Source organism: Erythranthe guttata, chromosome 5, assembly GCF_056151865.1.
Source record: "Erythranthe guttata isolate IM_541 chromosome 5, IM_541, whole genome shotgun sequence".
NCBI classification, from domain to species: domain Eukaryota; kingdom Viridiplantae; phylum Streptophyta; class Magnoliopsida; order Lamiales; family Phrymaceae; genus Erythranthe; species Erythranthe guttata.
The window spans coordinates 10,314,726-10,330,939 of record NC_142537.1 but is presented as its reverse complement, the minus strand read 5'-3'; the positions used below and the strand labels follow the sequence as shown (position 1 = coordinate 10,330,939).

General features: G+C 33.9%; 1 protein-coding gene across 2 annotated transcripts; it reads right to left on the bottom strand.

Annotated features, from left to right (window-relative positions):
• Positions 1-10,826: 10,826 nt before the first annotated feature.
• Positions 10,827-15,001, bottom strand: LOC105972178 (NAC domain-containing protein 7). Of its 2 annotated transcripts, none has more exons than XM_012997114.2 (4): positions 14,447-15,001; positions 12,828-13,016; positions 12,382-12,653; positions 10,827-11,536 (listed from the first exon to the last, which is right to left on the bottom strand). In XM_012997114.2, the coding sequence occupies exons 2-4, from the start codon at positions 12,985-12,987 to the stop codon at positions 11,048-11,050; spliced, it is 921 nt and encodes a 306-aa protein (XP_012852568.2). In that variant the 5' UTR covers positions 12,988-13,016; positions 14,447-15,001; the 3' UTR covers positions 10,827-11,047. The 2 variants fall into 2 exon arrangements, with proteins under 2 accessions (XP_012852568.2, XP_088674913.1); XM_088818787.1 differs by having other exon boundaries at positions 10,833-11,532; positions 12,378-12,653; positions 14,447-14,996.
• Positions 15,002-16,214: the final 1,213 nt, after the last annotated feature.

Below are 16,214 nucleotides of genomic sequence, written 5' to 3'. Positions count from 1 at the left end.
CCTGGACGTGCATCTGGGCTCGTGCATCGTGATCCCGGTTAGCCGAGCTGTAACTATCCTTACCTTCATCTGCCAATCGAAGAGCAGAGGGCATGAATTTTCCTTGCCCCTCAGTACGTTTATAAAATTTAGGATTCTATGAGGCGACCTCTTTTTTCCTTCAGTTGTCTCAATTTACGCTACATGCTTTCGATCCGCTACTCTTCTTCCCACTGCTCCTCTTCCATCCGGCGCAGTTTCTTCCATTGCTCAACGATTTGTGTAGCGAGATGTTCTTCATATGTTTGCAAATCCAGATCTTCAGTTTGAAATTCTCGACGTACCAGTTCGCCATCGTCCCTACGATGGTTCAGAGCTTTTGAAAGATCCTCCTCGAGTTGTTTGGACTTCACTTTTTGGTTGGTTGCGTTCCTTTCACGATCTTTTATAGCGATTTGTTTGGACGAGACAACAGGATCAAATCCAACGAGAGCTCGGCCGGGAGGGTGACATCAAGATTCACTAGCTTTCCAAGGAGATTGATCATTTTGAGACAGTGCTCGTGGACCGAAGTCCCTTCGCGCAGTCTCGCTGTGATCAACTCCTTTGTAGCAGCGTACCTCGATGCCCTAATATTCTCACTATACATGCTATCGAGATGATCCTTTATATCGAAAGCATGCATGTGAGACTCATATTTCTTCGCAAGCGCGGGCTCCATGGCGGCTATCATATAACACCTAGCATGAGTGTCATCTTTCTTCCAAGCTTCATAAGTTTCTTTTTCAGCATCAGTCGTTGTGGCAAGTATAGTGGCGGGAAGTCTCTCGTTCAGAACATAGAGACGCCCCTCAACGGTTAGCACAAGCTTAAGACTACACAACCAATCTAGGTAATTAGGGCCATTGAGTTTATTGTCGAGGATTGACATTATGGGATTCTTAGACATGATTATCTGAGAGGTATAGAGAAGAGGATTATTAGAGATTCGCGTTAAATGATTGTTACAAATAAATGTTTGGCCTTATGTTATTTAATTGTTCTCCAACTAATTTTATCGAGTTCCACTTCCCTCTAGTAGACAAACGAGAAAACCGATTTTTCTTAATGGGCTTTAGGTCCAATAGACAAATATAACCCGTAGTTAATCTAGCCCGATTATATTTGCCCAAAGGTAGATCACAATCAATCATATCCAATTTTCCTCACACTTGATAATGACCTAAGTTAATGTCGCGAATATCGTAATCGTCGTGTGTCAAGTCTAACCTACCAATCAAAGATGCTCATAGAACTTGATTATGCCAAACTAATGCAGTCCCTAGTTAATTTAGCCGACCACGTTAATCTAGCATAACCCTTTTCTATGGCTACCTTCATCGCTATGTCAATTGAATTACAACTTACTTTACCATAGCACTCCCCGCTAACACGACTTACTGCACTACAGTAAAGGGCTACACATAATCCAACCGTTGGCAGAAGGAAAGAAAAATTCAACAGATTGGGTTTTTCTTTATAGCTCGAAATAATTCTTAATTAGATTAAGAATGAGGGATTTTTATTAAAAAGTTTTATCTCATCAGAAGGTTCGGATTGGTCTATGTGATTCCTACATCTATGTTCTCTAAAGGTATATGGAAACGCATATTGTCCTAATAAGATCATACGACATAACTTCATAATTAATTACATTAATTAATTATCGGGTTTTTCAAAATAATTATAGAACCTCAACTCGCATAAATCATTCAAATAATGTTGAGGTACTATTAATTAAGTTGAACTATAATCAATATTATATTTGTGTTCTATTAATTGAAATCAATTTAACAATTTAAATTAATTAATTAATCTAACACCTATTTACTAAAATAGATGATTGTTGACTCGATTATCTAATTGGGATTAATTGAAAATAATTTTCCGAAAATTAAAATCAATTTGTTTTAATTTTAATTTTAGAAATCTGAAATATTCTTTTTTTTTTTTTTTTTTTTTTTCAGTGAACCGGTTCGGCCGACTAGTCTGACCGGTTCTGACCGAAACGGTCCGGTTCTGCCCGGTCCAGTTGACCCAAATCAATGGGCCGGGTTAGTCGGACCGAGAATAGGTCTGACCGACCCGAATCCACGTGGATTCGATCAATTGGATCGCGCACAACCATCGAACCGGCCGGTCCGACCGGTTCGATCCGAACAAATTAAAAACCGACATTTTAAAATAATTTCAGATCCGATTTTCCAATTTCAAACAATTTTAAAGCTGGAAAAATTCTAAACAATATTTCAAAAATATTTTAAACTTACGAAAACTCCCAATTATATAATACTACGATCGCTACTTAAATAAATCGAATATGCACAAAATCATAGCATATAAAAAACGAACGCAATTAATTGCGCAACGAGCTCTGATACCACTGTTGGGAATCGGACACGTGTACGCAGCGGAAAACAAAAATTTTATGCGATTTAACAACTTTAAAGCACATAAACACATGCCCGATAATTGAAAACAATTGTGTACCTTTGCGCTTCCAGCGAAATTAAAAACAACATACATGCTTAATTATTTAACCGAATTTAAATCAATTTGGATGCTCGCGTTTAAATCAAATAGTCATGCTCGCAATAAATAAACGATTTCATGTAGCCACATAAAATCATACAAGTTTCATACTGGAACGAACATATATATTCAATTTAAACGTAATCGAATCTAACGACAATGGATTCGAAAACGGCAGCAGCGGCAAGACGAGCTGCGGCGGCGCATGTGAATGTGTGCGGCTTCGGCTCGTGTGTTGCTCCTCGATTCTTCGATCTTTGATCTTCCTCCTCTCGGATTTCACCTCGTATAATTCGATCTACTAAACACGTGGCACTAGACACGTAATAGTTATAATAACGGAAGAATAGAAAGAAGGAAAGAACTACCAAAAGGATCGGCCAACGGATGGCCGATTCCGGCGAGATGGTGGCGACGGCGGCGGTGGTGGCCGCGGGTTGAGATCGGCCGAGAGAGGGTGGGAGAGCGGCTAGGGTTTTTTTTCGTGTGTTGTCTTATGTGCAAGACCTATAAATCAAGTATTTATAGTGTCTTGCATAAAACTCTAACGGGCTTAAGTTGGACCGGGCCCAACAGCTTAAGTTCGTTAGTTCTTTTACTTGCTCGTCTCTCTCAATTCAATGATCGGAAAATTGTAACGATTACATTTTCGGAATCATTATAATGTCCTCGTCATTACGAGTGCCAACTCTTGATTTCCAACTTTCCAAAAGTGGAAACCCTAATAGAGTGCACTTTCTAAATTTGGAAACTTCCCGATTTAGAAAGTCCACTAATATGTTTGCCTATGCTTTTCTTTTCTTATTCTCATTCATAAATCCAAATTACGAATGTTGGACCCAATCATATTGACTTCCAATCATGCAAAGATAAACCATTTTATCTCTGACCGTTTATTCAAAGATCTCATGTGCACGAGCAGTTTGACCCTCGATGGTTCAGGTGTATGCTAGCCGTGGGCCCACAACCCTTTGTGGTCAAAACTCATCCCTTAGAGTTACGATTAAGATGAAGCTCGTTTCATCTTAATCACCCAACGAATCAAGATTGGCGTCTAGCAACTACGCGTCATGATTCCCTAGATACAAATGAAGTGCCTGCAAGAACCTTCAGATATAGTTAACGTACAGTACGATCGCTTCGATTCATATGTCCCGATTGAACTAGAGGCATTGGTTCGTCGAGACCTCTTTATTCGTTCAATGACGGTGCGATCGTTCTAAGTGTTGTAATCGTTACGTGCATGACTTAGAGAATCGAATTCTCTAATCATCACTTAGTCAGCTCTGGCGAGAGACTTAGAATGATTACAAACTATCAGAACACACAGGACATCCAAGACTATTCTAACGATCGAATCCCCGACTACAATGCACATACCTCCCACTAGATTTCGGACTGCACGAACACTGGCCCTTGGGATGGTCCTCGGTGGAACTCAGGGACAGGTCACGATACAGCTGGTCCTCTAGTGAAGTCACGGTAATGTCTAGGTCATAAGGACTAATGGTGTACAACTATACCATAGATATCTCTACACGATTATTGGGAACCACTTAGAGATTTCTAGGGTGAGGGAGTTCAGTGAACTCGTCAAATTACGAGCACCCGCTTATGCATGACGATATCACAATAACGTTTACTGATGAGATGCAGTACACATACACTAAGTGCTAGTCTCTTAATGGGAAAGGCCGATATCCTCATTGGTGGCGTAACCCTTCGACTAAGAACACGTTTAACAGATATAATACTTAAGTAAATATCTCACGATCCTAACGATCAATTACTAGTACTTGTAATAACTGTAAGGACTATATCTATGCTTGTGACAAAGGGACACAGATATAGAATGCCAAGGTGTTTTATCATAAATACGAATAAATGTTCGTTTATTACTATAATAAATACGAAAGACCACAACCACATGTTGGCTTGTTGGTCACCTACTCTAACAGAATCGAATGAGCCTTGTTAGACTTCCTGTGATCATCTACATTGGCCCTGCCAAGCTTGCTTATTATAGCGTGTTTCGGCCCTGTTGTTTCTCTCTTTTCCCTTTGTGAGGGATGGGCTTGGCCCATTCTTTGGGTCATCCTTGAGCAATTCGCCTAGTGGTTTCTTTTCCAGCCCAAAAATGGCGCAGGGGAAGAAAAGGCCGATATAAATTGGATTTGCTGCCTCCTCGTCAAACCAGCCTCCATCACTCGTATATGTAGGGTACAATTGTATCGGAACCACATTAAGTTTGTGTTAGTTTTAATTATGTTTTTATTTTTTACTAATTGTCGCAACACTTAGCGTAACAATAAAGAAAAACCAAATCTGACACAAATATATAATATTTGCACCAAATAAATCTTACAGATGCTCTAATTGAATATGATTAACCCGGCTCTGATACCATGTCGAATATATTTTGCCAAGATATATGAACAAGATTAGCAGGGGAATAATCGAGGAGTATGTATCTCCTCCATATTTTACTCTTGTCAATACATGTTAAATTATGAATACAATCCTACACCTATTTATACTAGTATAGGCATATGAGCTCCATGTATTACATTGAATAAGATTCATCATGAATAGTAGATAAACATGTATCTAAAGATTGATGTACTTGCCTATTCATGTATCATATCATATATTATACATGCATGTGCATATTCCTATAGAAAGTGCATTACATTTCAACATTCTCATGCTGAACCGCATACAAACGTATCCTTGGGCTCAACTCTTTCAATATCTTAAAATATTAGTAAAAAAAATGGCAAATGGCAAAGAGGGACATGACATGGGACTTAAATGCACATTGGTTCACAAAAAAATAGTCTTTCAAATAAACTCATCCCCATGCCTTTAGTCTAAAATATCCTCCATAATATATTTTTTATCAATTTCATCCATTATACTCTAACTTCCTAAATATTACACATTGACCCCGGATATAAACAAATATATCACATTAACCTCCATTTTAATAATTTTTTGAAAAAAGTATTTTTTTTTTCAGAAAATAATTTTTTCTGAACTTTTTTTTTCCGGCCAGATTCCGGCGCTGACTTGTTTTTTCTTTTTTATTTTTTTTTCCGGCCAGTCAACCGCCGTTGCCTTTTTTTCGAAAATTTGTCTTTTCATAGAAAAAGATATTTCAATTAATATTACTGTCTTGGCTGCTAAATTACTGTGTCAGACAGTGACACAGTAATATTACTGTTTCATGACATATTAATATTACGGTTGGAGACAGTATTATTACAGTCGAAGACAACAAAATTGCAGACCAAGACGATAAAATTAATTAATACAGTAAAATTACTGTTTCAGACAGTTAAATTACTATTGGAGACAATAATTTAGCAGACAAGACAGTAATATTAATTAAAATAATTTTTTTAAAGAAAAAACAAAATTTCAAAAAAAAAAAGGCAATTAACAGTTAAATTACTGTCTCTGACAATTAAATTACTGTTGGAGACAGTAATTTATCAACCAAGATAGTAATATTAATTAAAATATTTTTTTTAAGAAAAAAAGAAGTCAATTAACAGTTAAATTACTGTCTCCGACAGTTAAATAACTGGTGGGGACAGTTATTTAGCAGCCAAAACAGTAATATTAATTAAAATATTTTTTGTAAGAAAAAAATTCAATTAACAGTTAAATTACTGCATCCGATAGTTAAATAACTGCTGGAGACAGTAATTTAGCAGCCAAGACAGTAATATAAATTAAAATATTTTTTTTTTAAAAAAACAAAATTACAAAAAAAAAATTCAATGCCGGAGACCCGGCAGTCAACGGTTGACCTACTGGAAAAAATAAAGTTAAAAAAAAAAAACAAAAAGTCAACGCCGGAGACCGGCGGTCTCCGGTGTTGGCGGGTCAAAATTGGTTAATTGGTGAAATTGTGCTAAATTAGGGTGTAAATCATGAAATTGGAGTTGAATTGGGTTTCAATGAATTGAGGGTAATTTTAGTGTATATATATAAGAGTTTTCTTACTTGGAAATAAGTTTGAGTGAACTGAAAATATTTAAAAGACAAAAAAGTTGGATGTCTTTTTTTAATTAAGTGTCCATGTCATGGGCTTCTAAGCGATTAACCCATAAAAAACTCAATTCTCTTAAACAAAATCATCCTCTAACAAAGCCCAAACGAAGGAGAATAGGACCAACAACGTAATTCGGCCCATATTCTCAAATCGACCCCATAAAAACCAAACAAAGAAAATCGTGAACTAATAAATTGTTGTGATTTTCTTTTAACAAGTATACATTCGGCATCAGACCTTGTCGGCATATGGTTTCCTTAATGCAGAGAAATAATGTCAGTTAAGAGACAGTCACAGTGTGTGGGGTGTGTGTTGAAAATGTGGGAACATTATCAATGTACATATATAGCACGCCCAATGATTATTGCTTCCTATAAATTAAAATTGTCACCATTTAATTTGCGTTTTTTAGAGAGAGGGACCCTCACTCGCATTCGCATGCTTTGAATTCAACCCAAGTCAATAACGTAACGGCTATCTATCTGGAATCGATAACATCATCATTACTCTTTGTTTCTTGTCAGTACAACTGCATATGGGATGAACAATAATATATAAATAAATAACAAGACAGAGACCTCTCTCTCTCTCTCTCTCTCTCTCTCTCTCTCTCTCTCTCTCTCTCTCTCTCTCTCTCTCTATATATATATATATATATATATATATATATATATATATATATATATATATATATATATATACCCTTTTTTCTGATCATCTATCAGGTTATATAAAGAAACGAATTGAATTTCAAATTACTAAATGATCTCCACTACCTTCACCACAGCCTCTGTTTCCCTTTTCTCAGAAACAATTTGGCATGCATGCATGCATGCATCCGATATATATATATATATAATTCTTGTACTATATATTACTAATATTATATACTTGTTTGAAGGAAGAAATGCAAATTTTCTGGTCCCAGATGAAGAGAGAAGCAGTTTGCATCTGTATATATTATAATGCAGGTACGTCAAAAATTGCTATGATATTATCAAAACTGCGTGTTATAGCTCTCGTGATAATTGATATGTATGATCAATATTTTTTCAGTTTTTTTCTTTATGTCTGTAAATATATAAAGAAGCTGCGTGCAGTGCATGCATGTCATTTTCTTATTCTTTTTGCCGCTTCAGTTAAGGTAGTTAACAACTGAGTAATTAAGTTAACTTATAAGTAACTGAAATGTTAAATCGTTGTTTCAATTTTACTAATTTCGTTTTGACTTCGAACCTGATTTTTGCATATTTCTATTTTGATTTTGGCAAAATTTGAAACACGAAAATTGTAGTCCTTTGGGTTAGTTTTCTAATTCAAATTAAATCCGCTAGATTGGATGTCGTGTGACAAAGTTATGCATGAATAAGTCACATCTTGAATTTTAGATACCTCAATACATTAAAGTTGTGAGCAATATCCATTGATTCATGTACATCTTTCTCGTTCGACATCCAATTTTGGTGATTCAAGTTGGATTAGAAAACTAACTCGGAATACTACAAATCTTATTTTTCGGGTTTCGCAAAATTTGGAATAAAAAATGATCAAAATCTAATTACGATTACTGGTTGGGCGGCAGATAATCAAACTTGTCATTAACGTAAAGGGGGAGGGCAACAGTTTTATCAAAATTTCATGAAGAGGTTTATTACCTTTTGACTGCAGGTATAGTACTGATCAAATTATTAATACAAGTGTATAAATTAATAACATCAATATATATTCCTCATTTTTTTAGTATCAAAATTGATAGCAACTTGCACGTATTCAGAATAAAGATAACACGCCTAACACTTTGGTGCGCTTTATAATGACTGAAAGTTTTGATATAAAGGCTCTATATAAGAGGATAAGCACTATATTGTTTTGTTTTGTTTACATTTTTTGTTTTTGTTTTTCTTCTTTTTTTTTTTTTTTTTTTTTTTCCATGTTTACCTCTCAAAAGATCGCTGAATTTTACAATTAGAGACGTGTTATTTCCACCCTCAAAATATCTTATTTCACTACCAAAATTAAATATATTTCTCATTTTGCCCATTTCCTCTTCTTTCACTTATATATTTTTACAAATTTATAAACCGTCCACCACTAAACTAATTAAAATATAGGTAAATTAAAAAAATTCCACCATTTTCACTGGAATCTTTACCGCCAAATCTCACCCTCTCCACCTTAAGTGAATAATACTTTCGTCAGATAAAATCATCTTCGAAGGTAAAAAAAGAGCAGGAATTCGGGTTCTTCGATAAATAAACTTAGAGTGTTTGTATGAAAGGTTCTGAACTTCCTCCAGAATTTGCCAATTTGACTTAATATAATTTTGTTGCCTCAAAGGAAGTTATATACGTCATCTGATATGGAAGTTTAAATATCATGTAATAAATTTTCCATTGCAAAAAAAATTTTAAAAAAAAAAAACATTAATAACTTAGAAAACATGAGAATTAAACGAATATAAGGAAGGGTGGTCGTGGATTATAAATTCGAGGGGTATTTATGTCATTTTATATATTTTGGTGGTAAATTGAAATACTTTGGATGTGGAAATAACACCACTCTTTTATAATCATACATCACATATAGTGGAGCCATGGTTTTAAATCCATGGGAAACGAATGGATTAAAAAGGTTATAAGAGGAGGTCGTTAATGCTAACATACATGATCGTTTTTTAAATTTGATATAAAATAATAAGGGTTTGAGAAATGTTGGGGAGTGGGGCATGACATCCCCTAACCCTATGCATGTTCCACCACTGCATCTTTTATTCAGTAAAACCCTTATACGGGGCCTTAAGAAATAAGTCCCTGGTGACAAAACTTATTAGAATCGAATGACAAACCTAACTAAACATTTTGCTTCACATCCTTTATGAAATTCATTCAAAAAAATGCCCCTATCTTTTATTCAGTAAAACCCTTATACGGAGCCTTAAGATATAAGTCCCTGGTGACAAGACCTATTAAAATTAAATGAGAAATCTAACTAAACATTTACTTCACATCATTTATTGAATTCATTCCAAAAATACCCATCCACTCACAAATTCAAAATTTGCATTAAGTAAAATTGAAAAGGCATTTATCATTTTTTTATGCATATAATATCTTCATTTCTTCATCTAACATATTTTATTTTATTTTCTTTTTACAGACTTTGTCATCTTTATGTTTTTTTTTTTCCGTTCTAACTCGTTTTTACATTATTATAAACAACTTATTTTTTTCTTACTTTTAACATTATAATCTTTATTTTTTCTTTTTCGTTCCAACCTTTTTTTACATTATTATAAACAACTTATTTTTTCCTTATTTTTTACATTATATTATAATTACGAAAAACATATATTTCGTTTTGTTAAAAAATACAGCATATTGTAAATATACTATGATGTACTATGGTGTACTATCCCAAACCCTAACATCCAACAACTTCCTGCCGCTGCTAAACACTAACATCAAACATCTCCGGCCGCCGTCAAATCATAGTAGCCAACAAATTCTAGCCCTTGCCAAACCTTATTTACCAAAATCTAGCCACTCACAACCCTAGCCGCCATAGCCGCCGCCTTCCACCATAGATCTGACATCACACCACCGTAGTCGCCGCCTCATTGCCTCTATAACCATCCCACTTATTGTCGCCGCCTCCACCGCCATAGTTGCACCACTACCCCCTCAACAATGAGAGAGAGAGAGAGAGAGAGAGAGAGAGAGAGAGAGAGAGAGAGAGAGAGAGAGAGAGAGAGAGAGAGAGAGAGAGAGAGAGAGAGAGAGAGAGAGAGAGAGGAAAGAGAAAAATAAATCCGAGCGAAACGTGACTTTAAAATTTATGGATTTAAATTAAGGGTAAATTAGGAATAAAAGAAAAATTAAGTATGCAGTCATAATTTATTTTAAAGGATTTAATTCACAAAAAATATTAGAATTGTATTTCACATCAAATTACGTTTCCAACTAGAGACCTCTAGCATATATATTAACCCTTATACATACATATTTATATTTCCTCATCTTAATTTCTCCATCCCATGAACCTAAAACTACCCTCATATCAACAAAGGTGTACCGAGGACATATATATATACTGATATCTCAATAAAACTCAAATGCATGTATGTGCATATATATATATGTTAAAGGAAATACAAACAACAATATAACATTATACATATCTTGCAGTTTGCTTTACAATATTAATTTGCACAAATATATATAATTATTAACAGCCTCCATATATAGTCTCATTACATATAATATAGCCAAAACCAAGACATATTCATAACTTGAATATGTTCCCATGCATATATTCTCGGTACTGTACTTTTTATTCCCTTTTACCTTCCATATAAAATCAACTCGAGAACTCGAAGTTAAAAACGAATTAACTTGTTGCCTCTTCTGCATATATCATTTCCATTGATTGAACGAAGCCTCACGATGAATTAATATTCTGGTTGTTATCATCACCAGCATGCTGACTCAGCTGACCAGCTACGAATTTGTCGAGCACACGCCAGTCTGTCACTTGAACGTTCGATGCTGCCGATAACATTTGATCTTTTTCTTGCATAATATGCTCTTCAAGTGAAGAAACCTGCATTAGTGAAGTAGTACCACCAGCTGTGGATTGTTGTACCTTGGGACTTTCTAAGTTGGGAAGTTGGAGGATTACATCGTTGTTGTCGTATTGGGAATATTCCAGGTCTTGTTCTTGTTTATTGTAATGAATTATATTATAGGAATCTGGGAATGGTGACGGAGGAATAATTCGAGGGTCGAAATGTGGAGGCATGAAAGAGACTTGATGTTGGTCTTCGTACCAACAAAGGGAGTCGTGTTCGTGTTCGTGTTCGCCGTCTCTTCTTGTTGATGTAGCTGCCATTTTCTTCTTGAATGCCTTGCAAACTACCCACCCTTCTTCCTGCTACAAATCATCATCATATATATACCCAAATATATTAGCCACAATATATGCTGACCACTTCCCCACTGGATCAAATTATATAAAATGTCACCATGCACGTATGTTACATTGTATGCGGCAAACTAAATCATGTTAACTAGGGTTTGCCTGTATTTGCTTTTTAAACTTGTTTTGAAACAATATTCAGTAAAATGTTCGTTCAAATAAGATATAATGGATCTTAATCTAATATATAACTCCACTTTTTTCTATAAAGTATGTTAATTATTACATAAAATATATGTTTACACGCATGTAAATATAAATCAAGCCCTATTGATCAAGGGCTCTCATTTTTTATTTATATACAATAAAATCATAATTAGTGTTATGTAAATATGTTGTACCTTGTGTCATTTATATATGCATGGAAATATATTATTAGTGACAAAATTTTAGTAATGCTTATATATATTTATAGGTAATATATATTTTTGGATATTCTTATGTTTTCCACTAGTTATTTTTCGTTTTTCGGTCACCAATTCTTATTGTATTGTTTCCTCATTGAATTAGGTAGTGACGTATTGTTGAATGATCAGTTCTACCAAAAGCTTAAACTGTTAGTGAAATGTATCATTTAATATTAATATCTCCAATACATATAAATTAAGTTGCAGCGACAACACTGTACTAAGACTTATTGTCATAAAGACGTCATAGAATAATATATATTATCGTCACTCCAAATATTAATTAATTTGTTATAGTGTTTTGTCAACCTAGCTATATAATAACCTATTTTTTAGTAATAAAACCCAGAATTATATACATAATATTAATTAAGAAGTGAACAAACTTGCCTGGAGAGTTGCGGTTTCATTGGTTTCAAGTCTATATTCATGCATTATCCAGTCTGATTTTTGTCCATTTGGTGCTCGTCCTTTGTAATAAACCAAAGTCTTTCGCATCCCGACCAAGCTATGCTTACTGTAAATTGCCTTGTCTCTCCCTGTAGCTTTCCAGAATCCAGCCTTTGTAGCTCTATTCGTTCTAGTCCCCGTCGGATATTTCTTGTCTTTATGACTAAAAAAGTAGCAGTCACTCTCTTCCTCACTTCCTATCCTGCAAAGTTCTTTACGTATTTTTCTTGTATTTATTATTATTTTCGATTCATTTTGTGAATGCGTGCAAGGCATGCGTAACTATATATTTATGCAATATAACATGTCGTAAAAAAATGGAATTTAAAAGAAAAATCAAAATTAATGAAATTCATGGGTCAATATATTAATTATGCGCATCTCACCTTGAAGATCCCACGGCTCGATTTTGTAAAGATCGATATCTTTGATGACATCAAGGTCAATTCTTTTTGAAGCAATCTTTTTACGGAGATAGTAATCTACCAGTTCTTCGTCCGTCGGGTGGAAGCGGAATCCAGGTGGAACATGCGTAGATGAATTCATAGTCCTCTTGAACTAGTTTAATGTAATGCCTATAAATATGTATCAAGAATATTCTGAGTTATAAACAAAATGTGAAATCTTAACTAACTGAAAATTCGACGATCCAATCACAAATCTCAAAAGAATTATTAATTGCATGCATTGTCCTATAAACACATAAATGATCACCAGAAATTAAGTTATATCAAAATTACTGTACGTTAAATAGGCATATATTATTAATAACTCAAAATTTTATTTACAATTCATTAATGAAGCAATTCATGTAATATTCATGTGTATATTATGTAAAATCCTGCAGAAAACACTAGTATAAAAATGATTTTTTACTACGACCATAAGCAAAAGGTACCGAATCCGTAGTATAAAGGTTTGCTACGTATATACTCATTTTCTACGAATTTTCCCCATAGCAGATACGGGCATGACAAAAACTTTGCTAAGGTAAGTAGCCGTAGGAAATACTTTTTTTCTACGGTAAGTCCTAGCATTATATTTACTACGACTCCCAAATTGTCTCATAGTAAAAGATACATTTTGTAACGGTTTTTAGGGTAGCAAAAACAAATGTATTGAAAAACCATTTTTCTACTAGTGAAACTGTGGAGTTATTAATAGTTTTCTGGCTCATCAACTGTGTACCTACTGAAGCAAATAATAGAATCTTGATGTTGTATTATTCGGATTATATAAGATAATATACACTGTCAATTATTTCCCAGTTAATTCACATCAAATTACAAATGAACACATCAAATTTTATGAGTAGCAAAAGTCAAGGGTTTTATTTTCTTTATTAGTTTGCATCCTTTTTATGTTTTTCCACATAAAAATAATGAAATAAATTGTGTAAACATCAATCCTGAATGTCAACAAACCTCGTGGGGGAAAAAGCATGCAAAACTATACTCAAGTTTGCTTTTGCTTGAGGCAAAAAAAAAACATGAACAAAAAAAAACTTATTACATATAAAGATGGTTCCACTTCCACTAACAAAAGTGAATATTGTTAGAGAAAAAATAATATATATTTAGATGCATATACACATGTAATCTATTTATGTTGAGCTTCTTACACAAAATAATTACTTATTTATTTATTTATTGAAACCATTGATACAAATGCTAATTGTAAAACAAAGAAGATATACCATATACATATACATACACACACACACACACAGATAGATATATATATATATATATATATATATATATATATATGTATCAAGCCTTCTGTGTATAGATAGATTTGTGTGATATATTTGCATATAAAAGAGAGATCGATCCATATATACATGGAGGTTGAAGATCATCTAAATTAGGTTGGAAAATCATCATTCGAAGTGATAGCTAGAAATCGAAAATCGACCAGTTTAATTCATTTGAATATAATACAAAAAAAATTAAAAGATATAATTAACAGGAAAAATCAAGAAAGAAGATCAAGAAGAGAAAACCTTTGAAACCCTTGTAGATCTGGCTCAGTAGTATATATCCCAACCTTCCTTTTTGCTTTTGCTGAAGCTAAGACTTATATATATATTACTTTTGGAGAGAAAAAGGTAAACTTACTCTTTTGCCTCGGGAATTGAAGTGATATATCCCAAAATTGTCAAAGAATGATCAGATCCCGAGGTAATAATAAAAGCAACGGGAAGACGAAAGGGTTTTCTCCTATGGGAAAACAAGACCAGAAAAGCTAGCTCTCTCTATATCACATAAATAATAATGACTTTCATGCAAATTAATTAAACCCTGATCGATCTGTTTTGTGTGTGTGTGTGTAAGCATTTACATATATGTATTGATATATGATGGCGTTCACCTTATATATATATATTGATTGTACGATAAGCGAGCTTTGTGGGCGAAAAAAAAAAAGAGGGGGCGGAGAAAGTGGTGGCGGTGAAGTACTCCACCACCTCCCACCAGCAACTGATAGAGACAACAGCACAGCAGTAATTAAGATATGCTTGCTCTTTTCACTCTTTTGACTCTTTTTTTTTTGTGTGTGTGTATATATATATAATGATGATGAGGTTAATCTTGAGAGAGAGAGAGAGAGAGAGAGAGAGAGAGAGGTGGTGACGCCATGTAAAAACTGGTCCTTCAGACAAAAGACCGCATACCCGACCAAAAAAGAATGTCTCGTTTAAAAATATCATCACTACTATAAGTTTGTTACAATTTTTTATTTTTTTTTGAGAGAGAGGTTAGGTTTAATTTGTTGTATCTAGATCAAGATTAAGAATCATAATTCAGATTTTGCCAATTAGTAATCTCCTTCCAATCTAGGGGTGTGAACGAGTCGAGCTCGAGCCGAGCTCACCTGTTTTGACAGGCTCGTGGTCGTACAGTTTTGTTTTTTTTGGCTCGAGCTCGTGCCCAAGCTCATTTTTTTTATTTTTTTTATTTTATTATTATTATAATTTACTATTAAAAAATGTTTATATTATAATAAAACACATTCAAAATAAACAATAAACTGTAATTATATATATCTTTTAACATTTATATGTTCTTTTTATATTATTTTGATAATATTTTATATTATTATACATTATTTAAATAAAAAAATAGGGGTAATATGCTGGATGTCCCTTAAACGGAACGTTATTAGATGTGGGATATGAGTCCAATATATTTTTCGTAACTAAATCCCTCAGTTCAAAACATATATAATATAAGGTTTTTTTTTAAATATCACAATATTACCCTTAGCTTAATTAATATTAACAGAACGTTTGTGTGGCGTTTTAAAAAGTTACATCTTTTTCATAAATCACATCTCTTATAATCAAGGATCACGTATCAATCACGCTCTATCGTGATAGTAACGTATCTTAATATAATCTCATTAATATATATGGCACGTAAGTGAAGAAGATCCCATAGATAACAATATACAGTGATAATCTGCAAAACATTCAGCGTAGTATTTCGAGTTTCATCCTCAAAAAGGTATTGTTTTTCATCATCGCATAACAGTGGTTCTTCGTGCGTTGTTGGTTCGATGCCTTTACGATTTTTCTTTTTTTTTTTGAAAAGTTGCTTATGCTGCTACACGTGCTGAGTTTGATAATAGCATGGACAATTTTCGAAAAAATGGTGGCCCGAGAGTGAATAATTTCTTACTAGATATGCTATACGAAAACTGGGCTTGTGAGGTACGATACAACTGTGCCTTGGCACATTGAACTTTGTCCGTTGGCTAAAGAACGTTAT